Here is a 26,422-nt window from a genome sequence, read left to right as displayed (position 1 = left end):
GCCATTTTGCTTATCATCCTATTTCAAATGGCTATCCCCTTCCAGTTACTCTTTATCCCATGATCCCAGGGTCCTGGGATTGAGTCTCACAATGGGCTCCTTACTCAGCGGGGAGCCTGCTTCTCCCTCTGCCTGCTGCTCCCTGCTTGTGCTCTCTCTCTCTGACAAATAAATAAAATCTTTAAACAACAACAACAACAACAAAAGCCTAAAACCATTCTACACCCATACAACCATTGTTTTTCACTTTCAGTATTCAATAAATTACATGAGGTATTTAGCATTCATTATAAAATGGGCTTTGTATTAGTTGATTTTGCCCAACTATTGGCTAATGTAAGGGTCTGAGCACATTTAGAGTAGGCTAGTTAGGTAGTGTATTAAATTCATTTTCAACCTACAATATTTTCAATTTGCAGTGGGTATATTGGGACATAATCCGTCATAAGTTGAGACCTGAACTAGCTTTCTAGGGGCATGACTTAGGACCAATTTAAAATATTTTCAGCATAAGGTTTTTTTTTTTTTTTCCTTTTCTTTCTTTCTTTTTTTTCTTCCTTCAGTGAGCTCTACATCTAATGTGGGGCTTAAACTCATGACCCCAAGATCAAGAGTCACATGTTCTACCAACAGCCAGCCAGGCCCCCCCTAAGCATAAGGTGTTCGGTGGTATGACCTACACATTAAGAACTGTGAAAGATTTGAGTATTTACTCGCCAGTTAGCCTGCCATAATTGCATGGATTTTTTTTTTTTTTAATTGCATGGATTTTGGCAGAAGACACACTACTCTTGGGTCAGAGACCAAGGACAGGTATTACTCAAAGCAATAGCAGTAGCGAGAGTGTCAGCATTTGTGTTGGCTCCCCAAGGCCCAATTCCCAGAGGCAACACAGAGCAGGCCAGGTGACATCTGTACATGCAGTGGGTTGCATTACAGGAAAGGAACCTTGAACTTACAGAACATGCGTATTTTATAATTGGCAGTAATCATGCCTGCCTTCTTTTCCAGAGTAGACTCTATGGCTATCTTCTAAGGGTGTACACACACCTTCCTCTGGTCCAGAGGAAGAACCATCAGTATCTTCCAAGACTTCTCACTACGTAAACTATTGAAAAGATAGTCTAGAACAAAGACAGTCAGTGCCTCTGTTCGCAAGATGCGCAGAAACTTGAGCAACTCATTAATAATTGTCTTCTAACAATAGGTAATTTGAATTGGGCCATGAACCCATGCTTGTGTTTGGCAAATTATTAGGGTAGCTTTGTCCCCCCTTCTATTTAGAGCCAAGATCAAGAGAGATAAGTTTTCTTGCTGTCCTCTGGTGTAGGGCAAGTGTTTTTATTTGTTTGATAAAAGTGTAGACCTTTGTGTTCTAGTTTGTGTATGAGTATGTGTGTGGGTTAAGGATCTCCTATTAGACTCCCCACCTTGGCTGGAATCATAGGTTTGTCTCCTGTCCCTATGCCCTTCATAGTCATTAGAACTCTAGTCCAAGCTCAATAGAGTTCAGAAGACACCCCCACTGCCCATAAAATCTTCCTTTTGTTTTTGTTTACCTCTCCAGATTCCTGCTTTCACTTGGTTTTTGGCCTCTGGTTATTCCTTAATTTTTTAGTATCTCAGAAATGTATTTCAATAGATGTTTTGTTTTGTTGAGAAGTATTATTATTATTATCTATATGAGAGGGTTACTCTGTGTCTCTAATCTCCTATACTGCCATGGTGGCTAAAATGCAGGGAGGTAATCATAATTGGAGCTTAGAGTATCGTGAGTCATCTGAATGAAAGCTGAATTCACCCAGAAGGCTGGTAGGTTTGAAAGAATATACTTAACCAACATGATTAGGAAATGAGGTGTTTTAGTGAACTGGATTTCCCCCCCAGTTATCTAAAGAACCACCTGCTTGGGGGGTCTACCTATGTAAGGCTGCCATACACAGGAAGCAAGGCCTCAGGATTCTCTAAGTTGTATATAATAACTGCACCATTGCATTGATTCTTTTGTTGGCAACTTTAGAAATATTGCAGGTATTCAATTTCATAGCTTTGATATAGTAACTACTTGGATCACTCCAGGGTTAACAGACTCTGAAAACTTGCTACTTAAAGTGTAGCCCATGATCAACAGCATCAGCATTAGCACCATCTGGGTGCAGTTAAAAATGAAGATTCTTAGGCCCCTCTTCAGCCCCACTGAATCAGAATCTGCATTTTAACAAGATTCCCAGGTGGTTCCTTTGAGCATTAATGCTTTATCTTTTTTAAAGATTTGTTTATTTGAGAGAGAGAGAGAGAGAGAGAGAACACACGTGCAGAGGGGCAGACTCACTGCTGAGGGCAAAGTGTAGAGCCTGATGCAGGGCTGGGTCCTAGAGCCCTGCGATCATGACCTGAGTCAAAATCGAGAGTAGGATGCTTAACCACCTGAGCCACGTAGGTGCCTCTGTGCATTAATGTTTGAGAAAGCACTGCCCTAGAAAAATGTTTTGAAGAAGGTACAGTTGTTAGTTGTTGCTGATGACTCCAGCAGTCATGAAATCTGGAGGCAGTGTAATACAAGGTAGAAAGCATGGTTTTAAGAATCATAATCTGAGGTCCACTCCTGAATTTAACAGTGTGAGCTTCAACAAATCGCTTAACATTTCTAAATGTAGGATCTTATTTCACAAGATTGTTAAAGGAATAAAAAGAAATAATGTAAAGAGTGCCTATGACAGCACCTGTCACATAGTAGGTATGCAGTAATAGTTTATTTTCTTTCCTTTTTCGTGTCTTGCCTAGAAAGAATAAGTTTTCCCTCTATCATTCAAGTGTGTAGAAAATAGCTTTTATAAATCCATAAGAAATGTCAGTTATTAAAAGAATTATATTCATGAATAGGTAAGATATAAATTATAAAAGTTTCCATAAATGATGAAATATGGTTTATAAGAGATGCATACAAACATATTTAAATTAAAACAGAAATAAAAAAAAACAAATGAAAATCATTGGAAGTTGAATAGGAAAAATACCTACCACATAGCCAATCACAGTTACTCTAGGCAAGTTTGAAATGTAACACTGAGCTTCCTAATCACCATAGCAAAGAGGAAAACTCGGTAGATTATATAAAGAAATTATTCCAGAGATAATTTCCTTGGCATTAAGGTCCAAGAGGAACGTGTTGTGTGAGTTCTTGTCCAAGGAGCATCAAACAATTTAACGGGATATATTTTAATGGTACAACTGGAAAGTAGCTGTTAAGATAATGAAAACATGACTTTTAAGGGGTCTCTGGTGGTTTATACTTGAAGACTAAAGATAGATGGAATCTGAGCAGAATTTTTTCTTCTTCCTTAATTACTAAAAACCAGCAGAGGCTGAAAGAAAATTTCTTAATAAACTCTCTAGAAATGGATTATCTATAATTCTTGGAAAACTTAATTTACACAATCAGAGGGATATTTTATGTATCAGTTATAGGCATGGTAAAACGTCACCCAGAATTTTTCTAACCTGTATAGGAGACATGTAGACAATTGGAAGAAAATATTCTTTTTTCCCTACCAGTAGGGACCAACTCTTTTTTAGCCTATAAATATTAACTTGCTCTTTTCACTAGATTCCTTCCCAGTAAAATAAATGAAGGTATATATATTAAAACAAAACTTAGGCCAGTTGATGTTTTGTGTTTTATGATTTTTTTTTTTTAAGTAAGCTCTATGCTCAATGTAGGGTTTGAACTCATGACCCCGAAATCAAGAGTTGCATGCTCTACTGACGAAGCCAGCCAGGTGCCCCATTATGATTTTAAAATAAAAATAGTGTAGAATTCCTATTAATTTCTTAATAGTTTGAGACAAAAAAATGCATGATCAGAAATATTTGGGAGATGTGCTAATGAAGAATATTTTGGCAATTTTTAAATAATCTATTGTGTTGTTTTTAATATTTTTTAAAATTTCTGGTTTTTTTTACTCTGTGATATAAATGGGCATCCCTCCCTATTAATACAAACTAGATCCATACCATTCTTTTAAATGGCTGTAGCGTAATCCACTGAAGGGATATGCTATTACTTAATTAACCAATATTTAAACTGTTTTTAATTTTTTTATCATAAAAACCATAGTCATATTCATCTTTGTACATATATCTTTACACACTTGCTTGGGATTACTTCACCCCCCCTTCCCTGGGATTACTTTATCTTAAGAGTTCTCAAAGTGGAACTATTAGGTTAAAGGGGATATGTATTTAAATTTTTAAATTCATATTGCCAAACTGCCTTCAAGAAAGATTACATCAGTTTACCTTCCCACTGAGAATGTGTAACATTGTCCAATTGCCCTATCTTTAGTGAAAAGCAGCAATCGTTATATATTTGCAAATCAGAGAGGTGAAAAGTGATTCAGGAATTATTTTAGATTATGCTCTCAAAAGAAAGGGATTGAAGGAAGTCAGGTTATCATCTCAGCGGGAGACTAGCTTCATTCAGCCTTATCCCAAGGGGACCTCTGGTATACGACCTGCACCACAAAGGTACTGCCTTGAGGCAAGAAGACCAACTGTGAGCTGCGAGCTGCTTCTGGGAGGGGGTAACCACCTTCTTAGATTAAACAGTTCCCTTTGTCAAGGGCTTATTCTCTAGATGGAGAACCGACAGCGGTGAACTTTTAGCTGCCAACACTCATAGCAGCTCTGGGATGGGTGTACCTGCCTACAGGGAATATTGGTGGGTATAGTAGTCAAGTAATCGAGTAGTGTCCTTCTTTTTTTTTTTTTTTTAAAGATTTTATTTATTTATTCGACAGAGATAGAGACAGCCAGAGAGAGAGAGGGAACACAAGCAGGGGGAGTGGGACAGGAAGAAGCAGGCTCATAGCGGAGGAGCCTGATGTGGGGCTCGATCCCATAACGCCGGGATCACGCCCTGAGCCGAAGGCAGACGCTTAACCGCTGTGCCACCCAGGCGCCCCGAGTAGTGTCCTTCTTAATTCATGTCCACCTAGAACCTAGGATGTGACCTTACTTGAAAATAGGTTCTTTGTAGATATAATTAGTTAAGGTGAGGTTGATAGGAGTTAGGACACATTACTCCAAAATATGGCAGCTTGGCATATTGAATATTTAAAGCTGAAGCAGTCTGAGAAAACAGCAGAAGCAGTAAAGTCATCCCGACCACCTCTCTCATCCCCTGAAAGAGATCATAAAACACTCATGTGAGAGGTAGCCTCCCAACATCCCAGGGGAAAGGAGTATCCTTATCTCTGAAGGAAAACAAAGGGACCCTAAGAATATGAACAAGACAGGACTTGCTAAGTTTCCCCCAGTTTACTACACTTATTCCCTTTAACTTATATTCTTCCACAACTGTCTACTCTTCATCAAATCTAGCATAAAAATCTCAGGTCTGTTTCTATGAGTCTTCATTTCCTTATGAAGTTCTCCTGTGTCACGTAAAAGTTTTTGCAGACCCAGCTAGGGACCCTAAGAGGGTAAAGGAAAACTTTTTCCTCCCCTACAAATTCATGCTAGATTACAGTGGGCCTAAATCCAATGACTCGTGTCCTTATAAAAAGAGGAGAGCACACAGACATACACGCAGAGAAAGTCATGTGCACGTGGGGGCAGAGATTGGAGTTATGTTGCCATAAGCCAAGGAATGCCTGGGGCCACCAGAAGGTGGAAGAAACATCTGTGCGAACATGGCCCTACTGATATCCAGATTTTAGATTTTTAGCCTCCAGATCTGTGATAGAATAAATTTCTGTTGCTTTAAACAATCAATATGTGATATTTTGTTACAGCAGCCCTCGGGAACTTATGAAGTAGGGTACTAGCTATTTACCAAGCAGTTCTTAAAGTATGGTCCATGGACTCCTGGGCATCCCTAATGCCCTTTCTGGGAGTCTATAAGGTTAAAACTATTTTCATAGTAATATTAAGATTTTATTTGCCTTTTTTTTTTTTTAAACTGCATTGATGTTTCAATAATGGTGCAAGAGCAATCAATGGTGGGTAACGTTGCTGGTGTCTCAACATGATGAGATAATGGCACCAAATCGTACTAGTATTCACTGTATTCTTCACTGCCATACTCACAATAAAGAAAATGCCAGTCTGTATAGGAATGTCCTTGGTGAAGCATAACAATTATTAGCTTAATTAAATCTTGACCCTAGAGTACATAACTTTTTATATTTTGTGTGACAAGTGCTTTGTCTGACAAAGCAGAACAAAGCACTTTTGCTGCATATTGAAGTACAATGGTTGTCTTGAAAATGCTTGTGTAATCACTGGAACTGTGAGCTGAAGTAGCCACTTTTTCCCACAGACTATCATTTCTACTTGAAAGAATACCTGCCTGAAAAACTAGGATTATTCAGACTTGGGTATTTGGCATTTTCTCAGAAAAGAATGATGTGGGGGTGCCTGGCTGGTTCAATCAGTAGAGCATGCGACTCTTGATCTCAGGGTTGTAGGTTTGAGTTCCATGTTGGGTGTAGAGATTACTTAAAAATTAAAAAATATATAACTTTAAAGAAAAAAAAGGAAATGAATGAAGTGGCACTGTTCCTTCAAGAAAAAGAGTTGATGGTATTTGTTACCAATGATAACAGTTGAGTTTTCAAGCAAAAATTAGTATTTTGAAAAACTGACACTGTGAGCTTGATATCTTCTCAATTCTTAAAGAGTTTCCTGATGAGATCCATGGTGATATTAACAAATATGATTTTTATGATCAGGGAATGTGTCAACATTTGTCAGATTTGCATAACTCTGGGAAACATTTTCCAAATGACTAATGATTAATGTGTGAAAAAAAGATATATTCAAGTTCAGGATAGACCAATGTTGATTTTTTAGATAATAGAATATGAAAACTTCAGTGCTATTGGTTTCAAATATTATATTGTAATCATCTTTAATAAACTAGCACTTGTTTGGGTGCCTGGGTGGCTCCGTCGGTTAAGCATCTGCCTTCAGTTCAGGTCATGATCCCAGGGTACTGGAATTGAACCCCACGTCAGGCTCCCTGTGCAGCAGGGAGCCTGCTTCTCCCTCTCCCTATGCCCCTCCCCCCTGCTTGTGCACTCTCCCTCTCAAGTAAATAAATAAAATCTTTAAAAAAAAACACTATCACTTGTTAAGTTTTGATATAGTATCGGAATATAATACCCACATAAATATCTGAAAAGTCTGTTAAGAAACCCCTCTTTTTTAATTTTTTAAAAATTTTTTTAAGAGAGGGAGAAAAAAAGAGAGAGAGGGAGGAGGGGGGAGAGAGAGAGAGAGAGGGAGAGAGAGAGAAAGAATGAATCTCAAGCAGGCTCCATGCTCAGTGCAGAGCCTGATGTGGGGCTCGATACCACAACCCCGAGATCACGACCTGAGCCTAAATCAAGAGTTGGATGCTTAGCCAACTGAGCCACCCAGGCACCTCATACCTCTCCTTTTTTGAAACTATGTATCTGTGTGATGCTGGATTTTCTTCATAGCAAAACATAATCAATAAAACATAACCAAAACAACCTATTGTAATAGAATGAATGCAAAAGTAGAGATGAAAATCTACCTGTATTCTGTAATCCAAATATAGAGATTTATGAACACATAAGACAATGACATTCTTTTCACTAATTTTATTTTTGTTTTGGGAAACAGTTATTTTTCATATAAATGTGCTGATATATTATTGTTATGTTTAAATAAAAACTATTTAAAATTAATATTAGTGTCTATTTCTAATACACTAAATATTTATAAAAATAACCCACATATATAAAAGTTCTTGGGGTCCTCAATTTTTAAGAGGGTTAAGGAGTATGGAGACCAAAGAGTTTAAGAGAAGTTAGTGTACTATGAGTCTTGTTTTAAAAAAGCAACTTTAATCAAAACTTTACAAAAAGTATATAGGTATATAGGCTAGATACTACTTATCAATCAATAATAATAAAGTCAATGAGAAGATATTAAATTCAACTATATCTGAGAATATTTAATCAGGCATATTCTTTCTCGTGATCTACTTCACTGACAGTGGTTCCCACCTTCAATTTCAGTTTCATTAGTTATTTTATTTTTATTTGTTTATTTTTATTTTATTTTTTTGAGAGAGAGCATGTGTGCAAGTACAAGTTGGGGGTGGGGGTGGAGGACAGGGGAGAGGGAGGGAAAGGGAGAGAAAGAGAATCCCAAGCAGGCTTCATACCCAGTGTGGAGCCTGAAGTTGGGCTCAATCTCACAACCCTGAGATCATGACCCAAGCTGAAATCAAGAGTCAGATGCTCAACCAACTGAGCCACCCAGGCACCCCCTCAGTTTAATTCATTCTTAAAATTAGGCTACTCAGGGTGTCTGGGTGGCTGAGTCAGTTGAGCGCCAGATTTTTGGTTTCATTTCAGGTCACGATCTCATGGGTCGTGGGATCGAGCCCCATGTCCAGCTCCATGTTCAGTGGGGAGTCTGCTTAGAGAGTCTCTCCCCTAAAATAAATAAATAAATCTTAAAAAAAAATAAGATTAGGCTACCTGAAGCACTCTTTTTTCCCCCTCATGGATAAAATCATCTTTGTTTCATTTCTCTTGATGTATTTGAATCCTTAAAACTAGTTCTACATCCCTATAAGGGAGAAGGCTACACATTTGTGGGGACAGAAAGTACATCGGAAATCTGTTTCTTCCTTTCAATTTTGCTCTAGAATCTAGAACTGCTCTAAAAAATAAAGTCTATTAAAAACACAAAGACAAAACAAAGAAACAAAAAGCTGAGTGCTACCTCCCCAATTCTGTTGCCATGTTTGTTCACTTGGCTACTGTAGATGGTAAGTCATGCAAAGGAAGGATAAACTCTTTGGATACCTGAAGCATTCTTTTATTTAACAAATTACTAAGTGTGTATGGAATACTATAAGCTTCTAGGCATTGGTTATGTATTGGTAAGTAAAATAGACATAGCCTTTGCCCTTGTACCATGATTCCTGCTTCTAGTTAAAGATGGGGGTGGTGAATATGTTTCCTTCCTGTCCCTTTTTTTTTCTGCCTGTCCCTCCTACGACATCACTGAAATAGAGATTCAGAAGCACAAAGAGGAATAAAACAGTAGTGAAGAGACCAAAGAATGAGCTTTTAAACATTTCCTTTTTTTTTTCCCCCAAAGATTTCTTTTTAAGTAATCTCTATACCCAAGGCGGGGCTTGAACTTACAACCCTGAGATCAAGAGTTGCATGCTCCACTGCCTGAGCCAGCCAGACACCCCTAAAACATTTCTATGAGACTATTCTGACACATGGAATGAGGAAGCTACAGGCCTCATCTACAAGGGTGGAGAGATGCAGGTGGTCTGCCACAAACCTCTAAGTGTTGGGGCTGCTGGAGCTGGCATACGAGGAAATGCAGTGACAGACTTTAGAGTTGGGATGTTAATTGAAGAATTGCATGTAGAACAGTAGACCTTCCGTTATCTACTTCATTCTTCATATGGGCAAAATATTGTCAAACCAAAGGCATCAGACATTTAGCACCAAGTCAAAAACAGGAGTGCTGTTCTCTAAGAGAAGGGAAACGCTAAGGCACCTAATGTAAGTATTGGCTCCTCAGAGGATAGAGAAAGAACTGATTAAGAGGCATTAAGAATCATCTAAGATGGGCACCTGGCTGGCTCAATCAGAAGAGCTTGCAACTCTTAATCTCAGAGTTGTGAGTTTGAGCCCCACATTGGGCGTACAGATTAGTTTAAAAAATCAGTCTAAGAGGTCCAACATGAGAGTCAATCAGAGTCCTCCAAGGGTGCAAAAAGGAGTGGTGATGTGATGGTAGTGAAGAGGAGAAAGGAAAGTCAAAGAGAAAATAAAAGAGCAAAATGAATTCAAAATACCCATACCCAGACACATTCTGAAAGATTCTATTTCCATGATTAAAGAATAGATCCTAGGGGCACCTGGCTGGCTCAGTCTGTACAGCATGCAACTCTTGATCTCAGGTTGTATGTTCGAGCCCCACAATGGTTGTAGAGATTATTTAGAAACAAAATCTTTTTTGGGGTGTGGCACCTGGGTGGTTCATTTAGTTGAGTGTCCAACTCTTCATTTCAGCTCAGGCCATGATCATGGGATCACAATGTGTGGCTCCATGCCCAGCAGGGTGTCTGCTTGAAGATTCTCTTCCTCTCCCTCTGCCCCAGCTCATGCACTATCAAATAAATAAATCTTTTAAAAAATAACTTTTTTAAAGTAGGGGGGTAAAACAGATTTCTTTCTTTCTTATTTTTTAAATATTTTATTTATTTGTCAGAGAGAGAGAGAGAGAGAAAGAGAGAGAGCACACAGGAAGGGGGAGTGGCAGGCAGAAGGAGAAGCAGGCTCCCTGCCAAGCAAGGAGCCTGATGCGGGACTTGATCCCGAGACCCGGGGATCATGACCTGAGCCCAGGGCAGACGCCCAACCAACTGAGCCACCCAGGCATCCCAAAACAGATTTCTAATACAGTTGAACCACTGACTGTTAGAAAATAATGGAGGTATGCCTTCAGGGTTCTGAGGAAATTTCACTTTCAACTTGGAATTGTATATTCAGCCAAAAAATAATCAAACATATAGTTTGGAAAGCAACCAATCTAATCTTTGCTCACTGAGGAGCTCACAGCCTGTCTGGGAAGAAAGACAGGTAAACCTGATACGCTTAAGGTAAGAAAGCGTAAAGAGGTCTCACAGGTGTTACCAACATGAAGAGGGCACCCAACCTAGTCTGGGGAGGCCAGGGAAGACTTCTGGAAGATGATCCTGAGTTGAGCCTTGAACCATGAGGAAACAACCTGGTAAATCTCTTCAATAAATTTCCCTGAACTAGAGTAGACTGTGGTAATTTATCTCCATATTCAAACTTGACTTCCACATAGCTTATAACTGGTCATGACTAAGGGTATAAGCATTAAAAAATAGTAATGATTTTGCTCACTCCTTCTATCACATATGCACTGAACCTGATTTGCAAGATGTGCAGCTCAATTCTCCTCATGACTAATCCATTGGAAGTGGGGCACACCTACCTTTCCTTCTGACTTGAACAAATGGATGAAACCATCACTTTTTTCTGTCACTGTGGTTCTCTATCTGTGTCGAATGAACTCAGTACTTTAATGTTTAGGCCAAACCTTCCAAATTCCTTATTGGCATATGATTTAGGTCTTATTAATATCTCTGTGATTATCATTTATTTGTTTTTTGCTTAGAGCCCAGGGCAGGCTACATTCAGATGTCGGAGAATGATCTGTGCTGTATTGGGGCTAAGAAGTTTAAAGAATGAAAAGATAATTGGCAAAGTCATATTTGTGAACTTCCTATTTCTTTTTCTTTCTGTTTTTCTGAAAACATAGCAAAGCCAAAAAGACAAATAAGGTAGCTATGAAGTCCTGATCCTACTTGGAATTTTCTTCTTTTTTGAATGAAAAAAAAAAAAAAATCCCCAGCTCTCTTTGAGATACGCATCAGCTGAATAGACCTACTTCATTGTTATTTTGTAGCACACTGTAGTTACTGTATATTTGAAAAATCCTACATTTTCCCATACTTAATCTACTAAAAAATGATAATAAGAAGAACAAGAAGATCTTGTAATCTGTTTACAAGGCTACTTTCCCCCCCCCTTTTTTTAAAAGTAGGCTCCACGCCCAACATGGGGCTTGAACGCACGACCCTGAGATCCTGGGATCAAGAGTTGCATGCTCTACTGACTGAGCTAGCTAGGCACCCCTCCAAGGCTAATTTCTAAAGATGAGATTCATTCACCATGACATGTTTTTGTCATCAGAGCAGAGAAATACGGCTAAAAGACGGAGAGGGAGTGTTTTAATAACATTCTTGTAGTTAGACTCTCCTTTATTTTTTATTTTTGTTTTTACTTTTTAAAGATTTTATTTGAGGGGCACCTGGGTGGCGCAGTCGTTAAGCGTCTGCCTTCGGCTCAGGGTGTGATCCCAGCGTTCTGGGATCGAGCCCCACATCAGGCTTCTCCACTGGGAGCCTGCTTCTTCCTCTCCCACTCCCCCTGCTTGTGTTCCCTCCCTTGCTGGCTGTCTCTGTCAAATAAATAAATAAAATCTTTAAAAAAAAAATAAAGATTTTATTTGAGAGACAGAGAGCATGTGAGAGAGAGAAACAGAGCACGTGTTTACACAAGCAGGGGGAGGGGCATAGGGAGAGGCAGACTCCCTAGATCCCAGGACCTTGGAATCACGACCTGAGCCTAAATCAGGAGTCAGACGCTTCACTGACTGAGCCACCTAGGAGCTCCTAGACTTACCTTTACGAAAAGAAAAATATAAATAAGAAAGCCCACTCTGGGGATGCCAAAAATTCCCTCCCATTCCCACTGAATATTGTGTGGGGTGAGGGAAAAGATCATTTGCCTCCTTTTTTTCAGGATGGCCCCTCATTCAGTGACAGTCAAAACTGAGCATGGTTGCTGGTTGAATAGTGTTCCCCCCAAATTCATGCCCACCTTGAACTTGAGAGTATAATCTTATTTAGAAATGATTTGTAGATGTATAAAAGTTACAATGAGGTTGTAACTTGTACAATGAGGATTAGGGTGGGGCCTAAATCCAATATGACTAATGTCCTTTTAAGAGGGGAATTTGGACACAGACATAGGTGGAAGATGGCCATGTGAAGACAGAGGCAGAGACTGGAGTTACGTTACCACAAGCCAATGACGGCCAAGGACTATTGACAACCACCAAACTAGGAGGCAGGCATGCAGCAGATTCTCCCAGAAGGAACCAACCTTGGTATACCTTGATTTCTGGATTCCAGAATTGTGAGAGGATAAATTCCTGTTGTTTTAAGCTACCCAGTCTGTGGCAATTTGTTACAGCAGCCTTAAACTGACAGAGGCTGTCAGCTCTTCCCACGCCCTATCAGCAGCAGGTGGGCATCCCTCGCTTAGTTTGGGAGTTCTAGCAGGAAGAGGTCTAATTCTAGTTCTAGCAGGAAGAGGTCTAATTTTTCTTTTTATAAAAATTTTGTTTATTTATTTATTTAGAGAGCCCCCACATGCAAGTGGGAGGAGGGGCAGAGGGAGAGGGATAAGAGAATCTCAAGTGGACTCCACACTGTGCCCAGAACCTGACCTGGGGCTCGATCTCATGACCCAAGTCAAAATCAAGAGCTTGATGCTTAACTGACTGAGCCACCCAAGCACCCCAAGAGGCCTGATTCTTAAGCCCCATTGCCTCTCATTCCTCTTCCTCAGCTTCCCTGACACTGACTGTGTATTAAAGATACCAGAATCTGTTTCCCTACCAGCTTTTTAGCTTAGACCATCCTTATTAAATGGAGCTTTGTTCTCAGACTTTTAATCAATGTTTAAATAGTCTGAATATGCCTCCCAGAAGAGTTACAGGTATTTACATGGCAATTAATACTCTGAAATCTGATTGGCCAGAGAACTGTTGCTGTTTGAATGGAAGAGCAAAGGCAAGGAAGGCCTCTTTAACATACAAGACAATGAACATCTCAATGGCTGTGGCAATCCTACAGTCTCTGTATTTCATAAGCCCTCTGACTCTTCTGCGCACTGAGAAAGTGGAAACAGATGACTGATATCAATCAAATATTAAGAAAAAGAAAGTAGAGGTAGTGATTTTTAACATATACAAAGTGGAGTTTAAGACAAAGAGGATGGACTGTCTCAATAGGATCATTTGATCTTGATAAATGGCCCTGTTAATACTTGACAGTATTGTCCTCTAGTGTCATAGAAACCTGCGGTTAAATCCTATCACTAACTGTAATACTCCATAATTTATCTTCCTAGAGCCTCAGGTTTTTTTTTTATCTGCAAAATGGAGATAATACATATCTTCCTCATAGAATGGTTGTGAGGATCATATTAGCTAATTTATATAAAATGCCTAGAATTCAACATTAGCTTTCATTTTCACTCTGGTTACTTGCCAAAAAAAACCCATGCCAAGCCCATCATTCCTTCTTCAAGCCCCCTGCTCAAGCCCTACTGCTTTTTTTCCTCTGCATTTGATCATTCTTTCCATGTTATATAGAAATTATTACTTTTATTATAATGAGGCTAGGAATCTCTCAGTTCTTCAATTCCCTTTCCTTCACGGGGGCCTAGTCTTACTCTTCCCACTCACCTTCTGAAGATTTCTCCCTTTTCGTGTGAAGCTACCTCTGTTTGGATTTTGTCCCCTAGAAGCTCCATATTTTAGCCCCAATATTTCCTATGTTTTTACCTTTTCTTTCTCCACCAGTTCTTTCCCTTCAGTATATGAAAAGCTTCTTCCTCCTATTAAAAACAAACTAATAACAAAACCAAACTCTGAACTTCTCTCGACTATGGTAGGTTCAATTCGATCTTCCTCCTTTCTTAGCCAAGTCCTTTTTTTTTTTTTTAAGATTTATGTATTTATTTGAGAGAGAGAGAGAGAATGTGCGTGTGCACACACACACAAAGAGGCACAAATGGGGGGAAGGGCAGAGAGAGAGAGAGAGAATCTCAAGCAGACTCCCCACCAAGCAGGGAGTTCAAGGTGGGGCTCCAGGTGGGGCTCAATGTCACAATCCAGAGCATGACCTGTGCTGAAATCAAGAGTCAGCCACTTAACTAAGTCCTCCAGGCACCCCTACTTTTTCATTTAAATTTTATTTATTCACCTTTTGAAAAGGCAACATTTCATGAATCAAAATTCAGAAAGGAATAGAGTACAAATTCTCCCTCCTATCCCTGATTCTCAAGCCATTTACCTTCCCTGAGCAAATGGTTTCCTGCGGTCTTTTTGGAGATCAGTCTATGCATATACAAGGAAATACATATCTTTCCTTTTGTATGAAAATTTTAGCATATTACAGACACTCTTCCGATCCTTGCTTTTTTTCAGTTAAAATTTTATCTTGGAGGTCTTTTCATATCAGTGCCTAAACAATTTCCTCATTGTTAAAGTGTTCTCAAAAGCAGAAGCCAAGATGGGACTAGACATGCAAGAGACTTACTGGAGGAGATGCCTGTGAGGGAGAAAAAGGAGGGAGCTGGAGACAATCAGATAGAGATGCTGATCTGAGCCCCATGAAGGGTGGGGGCATATGAAGGGTTGAGGTAGTCAGTGACTCAGACTGCAACATAGTTATAAGAAAGTTTTAGACAGGCTTAAACCTTGGGATTCCTTAAGACAAAGTCACACATCAGAGGAATCCCGCATCCTGCAGGAATGAACCTGCCGGAACATCCTGCTATGCTCAGTCATCGACTGGGAGCAGTGCACGGGAGTGTGGCCTCATTGCAAATGCAGTGGTAGATTCAGGGCTTAGCAGATGGAGCCTCCCTGCAGGGAGATGAGAGGAATAGTTCACAGACTTCATATTATCTTTCAGGCTGCATAATAATCCACTGATGGACACGTCATACTTTATTTAGCCATTCTGGGAGGTACATCACAGCGTCTACCACAAGGAGTGGTACTACTATTTTTTTTTTTTTTGGAAACTACTATATAATTTTGATAGATGCTGCCAAGATCAAAATCTAATGTATATATTGGTATATATTTTGTGAATGTGTACTTCCACTAGCAATGTAGAAGACTATTTCCTCATCTCCTTAGTAACACACGATGTGGTAAAACTTTTTGATTTTTTTAGTTAACCTTTTCATAATCTATATTTGATTTTTCACTTAAACATTTTCCCACTTTTCATTTACTCCCAAGTACATACTCATTAAGCCCTGACTCTGCAATTTACTAGCTGTCTCAGTTTGTTCATATGCAAAATAAGAATCATAAATCAAACCTAATAGGGATATTTTGAGGATAAAATGAATGCAAAACTCCATAGTTAAAAACAGCAACCAACCCAAAAATATTCTCCATACTCTACACTGATGCTTTTCAAATCTCTACATTTAGGCCAGACTTCTTGTTGGCAGGTAAAAATATTCATCTCTTTACTTGTTCTTTTTTTAAAAAATTTTTTATTTAAATTCAACTTACTTGTTATTTCTGTCTTGATGTCCCACAAGCACTTCAGATTCAATGCGCTCTAGCCAAACTTACCATTTTTCTCTTAAAAATTGCTCGTATTCCTTTATTTACCTTATTGTTAAAGTCAAAACCCTGGAAGTCATTTTGGATTATTCTCTCTCCCTTAAACCCACATTTAATTAATCACTAGGTTCTGTTGAATTTGATTCATAAATAATTCTGGTATCTGTCTTTTTCTTATGATCAGCACTGTCACTCTATGGTTCAGATCCCTGTATTTTATAAGTATTGAGGCAATAGGTATTGCTGCTGCTGCTTCTTTTTTTAATAGGCTTCACGCTGAATATGGGGCTTGAACTCAAGACCCTAAAATCAAGAGTCACATTCTCTACCAACTTGGGGAGCCAGCCAAGGTGCCCAAAGGCAATAGCTTCTTTACTGTTCTCATTTTCTTCCAATCTACCCTGAACACAGTTGTCAGGAGGAGTTTTTGCATACATAGCACTGATTATAATACTCCTTAGCTCAAGAGTCTTTAATGGCTTCCTATTATGTATAAAATGATGAAATTTAAAACTTTTATTTGACATATATATATATTGCTGTTCATAATCTGACCTCTGCTTATCTGTCTAACCTCTTTTTAGATATCCCCTTTCCCTGCTTTAATCTGTAACATTCAAATTAGTTGCATTTCTCAGAATATATCATGTTTTCTCATTATATATGTATTTGCCATCCTGCCTTAAATAATTTCCTGCTACTTGCCCACTTGCCCTTCACATAAGGTTCTTTAAATTTTGGCTCAAACTGATTTCCCTTGTGAAGCCTAGCCTGACTCCTCTAGAAGTCTTCCTATTCTACCACTGCTCTTTGTACCGACACAGTTTATTTTCATTTTGCCAGCATGTTTCTTCAATGGGTTTTAGTTCTCCTGATCGAAAAAGACCAATTTTCATCTAGTATCTCCAGCACTTATCACAGTTCCTGGAAATAAAAGAAACTCAGATACTCAGATACTTTTTGATTGACTTCAAGATCTGAGAAAGTTTCCCAAGAAATTTACTCTTGTAGTAAGTAAATGATCTCCACCCCTCCCCAACACACCAAAATTTCCAGGTTTCTTCCAAAACCTAGCAGGCAGGTCACTATTAACTTTCCTTACCACTTTAGATAAAAGTGACAATTTCTTCCTTTGTGCTCCCACTAAATGTGGTACATTAGTCCTATTCTAGCAGCAATGATGTTTAAGATTGTATCCCATGCAACTGACACGTTAAGCACGCAATAATTAAATGAATCAATGTTCACCCTGATTAAGGAGACTTTCTTAAACATTCTCGGAGAATGTCACCATTATGCATAGACCGTAAAAAACCTTTTACAATCCAAACCTGATGATTGTTTTTAAAACGATGCATCCTCCTGGAACTTTGTCCTTAGACAGATGGCCAAAGCTTGGCTGTGGGAACCGCATATGGTGGGAGGAGACCTTGACTAAAGCGCGAGGAAAAGGATGATTGGCTGTTAGGGCTCAGAAGTTCTCCTCAGACCCATGCTAGGGCTCGGAAACCGCTGATGGCTCAGCTTTTGAAATACGGTTTTTGCATCGTAAAGAAAAAAGATTAACCTATCAGGAACAACCGAGCACACCCAATTACCAATCAAGAGCGGGAAAGGAGCCAAAGCCTGGGGATACCCACGCACCAACGAGGACGTCATTCTCTAGTCTCAGCCAATGAGCGGTCGGACGGGGGAGGGGGCGGGGTAACAGGCGGACCAACTGCCACAAAAAACAATCTGCAGTACAACTGTCCTAACCACAGTCCTCGCCTCTCAAACCGCTGGAGCAAACTGTTAGCAAGCACTTGTCAAACACTTTCCACTCTCCTTCTCGCCCTGGAGCAGTTATAGTGGAGTATCTTCCTCACACCAGAACAAGGGCCTTCTTTCCACCAGGTCCCACAGACTCGTAGAAAGAATACAGCAACTTTGAACCTTCTACCTCCACAGAAACTGGCAGTCCGGCGCTACCTGAGGGGGAGGGGCGGCCCCAGTGCGCAGGCGTGCACGCCTCGTGGGGGCGGGGTTGTAGAGGCCCAAAGCGACCTGGGTACTGTATTTCTTTTGCTGGCAAAACTCAACCGCTCCTGTGGCCTTCGGAACTACATTTCCCAGGGGCCCTCGCGACCTCGGGGTGGGCGGGATGGTTCGTTAATGAGCTCGAGGAAGCCGCGGCGCGGCCCACCAGGTTCCAAAACAAGGAAATGAAGGGGGGAGGCGGGACTGGGGCTGCCTGCGGGAGCCGCCGCCGCCGCCGCCGCGGAGGAGGAGGAGGAGGTGGAGGAGGTGGCTGCCGCGGCCGCCGAGGAGTCCCTTGCTGAAGGCGGACCACGGGGCGGCGGGCGGCGCGCGCGCGCCCGAGAGGCGGCTGTTGGAGAAGTGGAGCGGCGGTCGCGGGGGGAGGAGGAGGAGGGACTGAGCGGCGGCGGCCCCCGCGTCCCGGTGCCTCTATGGGGAAAGCAGACAATGGATTATGATTTCAAGGCGAAGCTGGCGGCGGAGCGGGAGCGGGTGGAGGATTTGTTTGAGTACGAAGGGTGCAAAGTGGGACGCGGCACCTACGGGCACGTCTACAAGGCGAGGCGGAAAGATGGGTAAGAGCAGGGGCGGGGGGAGTAGGCTCGCTTGGGTCCTCGCCCTGCCCGCGACCGCGCGGGATGGGTGGGTCGGAGCCGGGTCGGGCCGTTCCCGAGGGGCGAGGCGGAGGTGGTCGCGAGGCCGCGTCCCAGCGCGGACTGAGGGACGCGGGTGCTGCCCGCCCCCCGCGCGGCCCCGTCGCGCCCCTCGAACTCCCGCGGCGCAGCCCAGTCGGGGGGCGTCGGTCCCGTCCCAGAGGGCGCCTTCCGCGTGCATGGAGCTGGTGGCGGGACTCGAGTTGGGACCTCGGTTGGAGGTGGAGTTTGTGGGGTCTGGTCTCTTGGGGAGACGCGGAGGGCTGGGAGAGCTTTGCCGAGGAGTTGCCGCTCCGGCCCTCGGCTGGTGACGGTCGTTGTGGAACTTCCAATCGGCTGAGCGCCTCCCGGGGGCGGCGGTTTGAAACCTAGCCGAAGAGCCGGTCGCGCGGCGGAGCGCTGGGGTCCTAGCCAGCCTCACGGGTCTGACCCGCCGGGCACCTCTGCCCTTGGGGCCAGCCAGTCCACTGGCTTCTCAGCGCAGCCCCCGGTCCCTGTCTATACCCGGCGACTTCTGGGTCCCTCCTCATTCGCCCCCGATTTCGCTTTTTCACATTCTGAATTCCGCACCTTCCCTCGAATGTAGGACCTCCAGGGAAACCGCGTTTTACCCGCAGAACTTCAGAGTTTGCCGAGTTCTCTGGTAACTCATTTCTCCCCTCCTTAGCTATTCTCATGTCTCCACTCCGTCCCCTGGCTAAATGACTGCGTGCTGGGGTTTATCGAGCACCTAGATTATCCAGAACGGAATGCGAAGTGACAGGGATCTGGGCCTGAATCTTTGTTTTCCTGGGAGTTGAGAGAGAACCGTAGTGACCTCTTAGGAAGCCTTCATTGATTGCTCTCTTAGGAGAAGGCGAGCTGGCTGAAGAATTGAGAACACCTGTCCTTCGTCCTGTAGGGTAGATGGGCTCGTACTGTAGGTCAGGTGGAACGAGCTCCCTGCCTGCGAAGGGTAGGTTTAAACCAATCGCCTCTTCACCGCCCATCCTGGCAGGAATTCTCCTCCCCCAAAGTTAGGAGCCCAGGAACGTCTATCTTCCTGTCCCGCTTAGTTTCAAACACTTAGATTTCAAAAAGTATATGAAAGAGAGTTTTTAGGGTTCGTAACAGAACATTTCTGAGTAAAGTGAGTATCAGCCATAATGACAGTAAGATTTGAAGTGCTGCCTATCGTTCTGCGCACTCTGTTGTAATTGGTATAGGTGATTTATGAACTTTAGGACGAAAGTAGTTTGTGTGTGCTAATTTCATACAGAGAACGAGAAAGCACGACTTTACAAATTGTTTTATCATAATGTATCGTGGAAATCACCAGGTACTATACACGTATAAAGGATTGTAACTGCAAGTAATTTTTGTGTTACAACTGAACGGGCCCCATGGTATTCAGTTGTAAACTTTTCTCATAATTCTTTCAGTTAATTGCCAGGTGTCCTTGAATTAATATCTTGGAATGTGAGGTACTATAATTAACTTGTATTTTGTTTTCGGCGTATTAACTTTACTTGTTTTACTGGTGTCCCTGTAGGAATCTTATCAGATATACTTGGAGAGAGAACATCTAGTTTTCGTATTTGGACATTGGCATTACAAAACAAATTACACGTGGTGTTTTTCATACTCCTCATGCTAACTTTATAATATACTTGATCTGGGCTTTCTAAAATGTATTTTCATCTTTGTTGTTAAAATAGCTACTTTTTAGTAGGCAGCTTTTGAGAAAAGTTGAAAATTCTGCTTTTGAATTGTATTTTGATAGCATGGGCTATAACAAAAAACAGATAATTTAACTTCTGCTTCTGATTGTTCTTTTTGAATATTTTCCCCTCTAATAAAGTTCTTGATTCGACTACACTTTCTTCTTGAGTGAAATTTGTTTGATTAGAATTAATAAAATTTATTTAATAGAATAAGATCAGTTTGTGTATTTTCAAAATATACTTTTAAAAGAAACTTGTAGGATCTGAGCATTAGTTGATATCAATGTATTACTTGTAAGAAAAATCATAATAAAGGTAGGTTTTCTTGGACCAAGTGTCTAGTTGAGATTTGAGGCTTTACAGTAAACACATCTCTTGTGGGTTGGTAGGATTAGTTTTATGTTCATTGATACAAGCAGTTTGAAAGAACAAAGTTTTTAGTGATGGTTCCAAACTGTGATGCAGATTTGTACAGTAAAGGATTTTACACTCTGGTCGTGGTCGATTACAGTTTAGATCTTTACAGAATTTATTTTGGTTAATTCAGTAAAAATGTATAATGCTATTTTAGGGAGCAAGAAAAAATCACATGGGTTCATTAAAGAAATTATTCTGATGTGTATAACATAGTATATAATAAAAATCAAGTCTTTTGGAGAAACACTGGAAGAAGTAATGTAACATCACTAGAAAACATCACTAGAAAATCCTCTGCTTGTAGTTTAATACTACAGTTTAAAAAACCTTAGAATATTTTCATTGAAATATGACTTTAACTTAGGCGATGTTAATCATACTACATAAATTTATAACAGTGGAAATGAAAGATTACATTTGGGTTTTTCACTTTTAGTAAAAATGTTACTTGTTCTTTTTGTTTTGAAGGAAGAGAATCTTTTGACCTGACCATCCTTTTTAAATAAAATCAGGCTTAAAAGTTATTCTTGAGAAACAAGTTCAGACTATCTAGATTTTTTAGTATGAGCAAGAATTTATAATGGTTTTTTTTTCAACAGTAAAAAGTCACATATTATGGTTTATGGTTACAAATCTCAAGACCATATTTCTTAAATCTGAAAAACTTTGTTTTGATAGATAAAGGAATATTGTTAAAAAGCTCTTTTGTCAATAAGAGGTTCAAACAAACTTGATTCCATAGGATAGTGTTATGTCTGGAAACTGTTGTACCCAACAATACTACTATTCAACTTTGCAGACATTCATCTAGTCTTTGAAGCACTCCAATCAAAGAATGCTCCTTTTTGGAGATGTCTGAAAGATACGTGTTAATTGAAAGTGAAATGGCTGACTGACAACAGTTTCAGTTTTGCCTTAGGGTTTCAAATGAGTCGTTGGTGACTGTATCTTAATGTATAAAGTTACAGATGAGTAGTTGGTATCTACATGTCTTAATGTAGGTCATGAAATCCTTCACAAATAAATGTAGTTAGGTACATGTAGTTAGATACATACGGGTAAATAATAGGCATGGTTGTATCAGCCTGGTTTTGATAGATGTTTCATATTTGGTTTGTAGTTAAGATAGATGATTGTATTTGCATTTTTTTTAGATCTACGAAGATTAAAGGTGTATCAGTATGATCATAGCATTTTAGAAAGCTATCAAGAGTTTTAAGATCATTTGGTCTTATTTCTTCTTTACAAATGAGAAAACCAGAGCTGTTAGAGGTTGTCATGACCATAGTCTCACAGCAAAGACAAGCCTCACAGCAAATTACATGACAGTAATCCAGATCTCATAACTTGAGTTTTACATTTTCTAATGTGTTTTCCTTCTTAATACCATAGGAGGCAAAACAAAAAAGGCCATGTTGCCTCTAGTTTTGACAATCCTTTTCCATGCAAAGGATACATCTATACCAACAAATACAGAAAAGGGAAAATATCACATGGACATTTAAAAAAAGTAGACGTGCAGGCCTGTAGTTTTCTTTATCTGGTTTCTCTCCATTCTCTCTTACTTTTGTCCACCATCTCTGATTTGCACAATAGCCAAATTGCTCTCTGCTGTTAGGTTAGTCTTTCCTCACGATAGTCCAAGATCCAATTTGCCTGGGGTCATTTTTCTACAAAATAAAATCAATCGTGTTACATCTTAGAAAACTGTACCTTTCTCTCTGGCTCATAAAATCACATCCAATTTTAATTCCTTCCTTTGGCATGTAAAGCCATTTGCATTCGGATCCTAAAGTCTTTAGTCTTTACAGCCTTTATGCTTGCTACCAACTCCCTCCTTTTTCCCGCAGTGTTCAAGCCATGCTTCTGTAGCATTGGATTCATAGTTTCTAGGACTTGGTAAATCCTTTTCATGTCTATTTTTTCCCCCTGCATTCAAAGTAGAATGGTGTTGCTCTGCCATTCCTCCCTCTGTTTTCTCCTCCCATAAACTTGGCAAACTCCTGCTCATCCTTAATACTCAATTCAAATACTTTCCTTCTAGAAGTCTTCTCTTATTCACCAAGTATATTCACTAGCTGTGATTCTGTCCTTCTTTGTTCATAGGTGTGTAATATCAGTATAAGTAATAACCTGCAGGGCTTGATCTCACGACTTTGAGATCATGACCTGAACCGAAATCAAGAGTTGGAAGCTTAACTGATTGAGCCACCCAGGTGCCCCTTCTGTGCTTTTACTAGCTATTTTATAAAGATGCTTAGAAAATGTTAGCATTCAAGCATACTTTAGGAAATTTATTGGTATTGTGGGTTTATGTTAATAAATTTAGTATCTTTTGCACTTAGTAAATCAAATGGCCATTCGTTTATGTTTAATTGGTTCTTCATTTATGCAGTGCAAGCCTTTAGAACTTTATTTTTGAAGCCCAAGGGAAATAAATGCTCTTTTCAATGAAATTTGATTGTTTAGAGCAGTGGTTGACAAACTTTTTCCACAAAGAGGCAGATACTAAATATTTTGGGCTATTACTTGAATCTGCTGTTGTAGTGCAAAAGTATCCACAGGTAATATATAAATGAATATAAATTAGAATGGCTGTGTTCCAAAAGAACTTTATTTACAAAAACAGGTGGTGAACTGGCTTTCATCTGCAGGCTGTAGTTTGCCCTGCTTAGTTTACCAGCCCTTAGTCTAGAGCAGTGATGTCCAACAGAACTTCATGCAATGATGAAAATGTATCTATGCTCTACAGTATAGTAGCCACTAGCCACTTGTGGCTCAAGGAGTGTGATTACTATGACTGAGAAACTGGCTAGGTGCTGTGATACTGGACTGGGAAGGTTTAGTTTTTGGAACGAGTGGCTTGGCAACATGTAATTTTCAAATTCATGAAGTGACTTTTTTAAATTTAAGTAATCTCTACACCCAACATGGGGCTTAAATTCATGACCCCAAGATCAAGAGTTGCATAGCTTCACCGAGCCAGCTAGGTGCCCCTGAGGTGACCATTTAATAAAAATGTGTATATGATGGTGTGGACAAATGAAATAGGAAAGCTCATGTCTTTCAAGTTATAGGAGAGATTTTGAGGCTGAAACAGTTTGATAATGCAAACTGATACTTGAACTGAAAAACTGTCAATTTGTGAATGCAATCAAGGATATTTGATCACTTTTTCAAAAAAGTATTTTGTTAAAAAAAAAAAGAAAAAGTGTATGTTCAGTAAGTAGTAAGTGCATGTGCATAAAAAGATATACAATGTAATATATAAGCCTTCCCTTTCCCCACCCTTTTCCATTTCCACAGGCAGCCATTGTTAGTTTTCCATTTTAGAGAGATTTTCTTGGGGGTGTGTGTGTGTGTTTGATGATAGTGTATGTTTCTCTATTTTTAAACAAATATAATTTGAAAATCATTACATAAAACTGATATGCAGAGATGCCTAGTTCCTCTTAATAGTTTCACTCTATTCCATCGTATTGACTTAACATAATTTACTTAACCATCCCTTTTGATAGCCATTTAGGCTGTTTCCAGACTTTTGCTAGTACTAATACTACAGTGAATAGCCTAGTAGGTACAGTTTTTGTGCATATTAGTGTAGCTAATTAAAATTTCTGTAAGCTGTTTACCTTTGGAAGTACTGGCTTGAAATGATTTGTTAACATGGTGATATATGAGGTATAAATCTCTAAAGACTGGAGACAAGGAGGCTGAGAATAAGGAAGAGAAATGTTTAAGGCTTTAAGAATAATTATTCATAAATAAAAATGAGCTTTAAATCATTAGTTTGCTATAGGAAATACAGGTTACTGTTTTAGCAGCATGGGAAAGGCATGTCTCCGAGTTTTATGTAGGAAAAAAGTAGATTTATGGAAAGGTTTTTTTTTTTTTTTTTTTTTTTAAAGATTCTCTTTATTCATTTGAGAGCGAGAAAGATTGGGAGAAACAGGTGCGGAGGAAGGGCAGAGGGAGAAGCCGACTCCCTGCAGAGCAGGGAGCCTGATGTGGGGACTTGATCCTGGGACCCTGGGATCATGACCCAAGCTGAAGGAAGATGCTTAACCAACTGAGCCATTCAGGCACCCAAAAGGGTTTTTTTGTTTTGTTTTTTTTTAATGTAATGGATGCCAGTATTGATGAATTAAGGATTTTTACTTTTGTGTACTATATGTTTGGACTGAATATGCTGGATAAAAAAATTAATATGTGATGTTAAACTGTGTACTTGTTTTGCAAAATGCTCATGTAGCATAGTGAGGATTAGACATCAGTATAGAAGACTTGAAGGCAATGTATTACAATTTGAAATTTTCTTGGTGGTAAATGATGAGAGTGAGGCTATTTGGTTAATGTGTTTTTTTGAGGATCAGCCTGTTCATTATCTTGTGATGTTGGGACTGTATAATGTTAGTGCTGCTTTTGGATCCCAAAACAAAGGGACAAGATATTTTTTCCCCAGAGAGCATTTTAATGTTTTGAATTATTAACATGACTATTTCTTTAAAAACAGGTAGTTTTTAAGGTCTAGAACCATGAAGTAGTAGCCGACAAAGCTATTTGAAGATTTTGTCCATTTATAAATAGCTGATAGTTCAACACTTCCTGTAATAGCCCTTTTGAGCTCGCATTGTGCAGGATAAAAGAGAGTCTCAAGAGAGGAGACAGGATGTAATTCAGGATACAAGTGTGCAGCAGTAGTTTTTTATTGAGGGTTTGAATTCTTATCCAAAAGTAACTGATGGATCAAAGAGAAGTAAAAACCTGTGAAGTCTTCAAATAATTGGTATCCTTGTAAAATATCTTTAGTTTCTAAAATAATGAGTCTTTTCAGAGGAGAAACACACCCTCCTTTAGGGGCTTTAAACCTGTTGTGTGTTTTCTTTTTTTTTTTTTTTTTAAGATTTTTTTATTCATTTATTTGAGAGACAGGCTGAGAGGGAGAGAGAGAGCGCACATGGAGGGCAGAGGGAGAGGGACAAGCAGACGCCTGGCTGAGCAGAGAGCCCCACATGGGGCTCAATCCCACATCATGACCTGATCAGAAGGCAGACACTTAACTGACTGAGCCACCCAGGTGCCCCTGTTGTGTGTTTTCTGTCTAATATTTCAATGAGATTTTGTGGTTGATGATTTCAGTTACCAAGGAGAACGTGATTAGGAAATGGATTTAATTTTGTACTGTGACCACAGACCAAAGCCTTGTCATTGCAAACTGTTTTGTAGATATTTAGATTTGGACAGAAAGATGAATCCAAGGCTGCTGGAAAAATAAGGTAAAACTTTTGCCTTACAGGTGGTTAGTTTGCCTTATAGGTTAGTTGCGTCTTTAGGAAAGTTATAATTTTCTTTATGATTGTTAAAAAAGCTCACCTATGAAAGTACCAAGTGGTCTGAGGCACAAGGTATGTTGCTTTTTGCAAAAGTTAATTTCCTTTATCTCTTTGCCTTTTGCAGTGTAATTATTGTAATTGCATTTTAAGAGTGACTTAAACACTCAGTGAATCCTATTGCTTTGGATTTAGGTGCAAATTAAAAAAAAGTGACTTTTTTCTGAAAAATTCTATGTAATTTGAACCTGTGTAA

General features: G+C 39.8%; 1 protein-coding gene across 2 annotated transcripts in view; it reads left to right on the top strand.

Annotated features, from left to right (window-relative positions):
• Window positions 1-18,259: 18,259 nt before the first annotated feature.
• The window catches only part of CDK19 (cyclin dependent kinase 19), a 164,082-nt gene continuing 155,919 nt past the window's right edge, over window positions 18,260-26,422 (top strand). The window contains exon 1 of one of the 2 annotated variants that reach the window (XM_045798476.2): window positions 18,260-18,638. In XM_045798476.2, the coding sequence (XP_045654432.2) occupies window positions 18,511-18,638 (128 nt within the window). In that variant the 5' untranslated portion in view covers window positions 18,260-18,510. The remainder of the gene's footprint in view (window positions 18,639-26,422) is intronic. The other variant, XM_045798477.2, reaches the window with a different exon arrangement.

This window comes from Ursus americanus, chromosome 11 (assembly GCF_024610735.1).
Source record: "Ursus americanus isolate L20-20 chromosome 11, mUrsAme1.1.p, whole genome shotgun sequence".
Lineage (NCBI taxonomy): Eukaryota > Metazoa > Chordata > Mammalia > Carnivora > Ursidae > Ursus > Ursus americanus.
The sequence above is the reverse complement of the archived record's forward strand: the minus strand, read 5'-3'. Positions and strand labels throughout refer to the sequence as shown.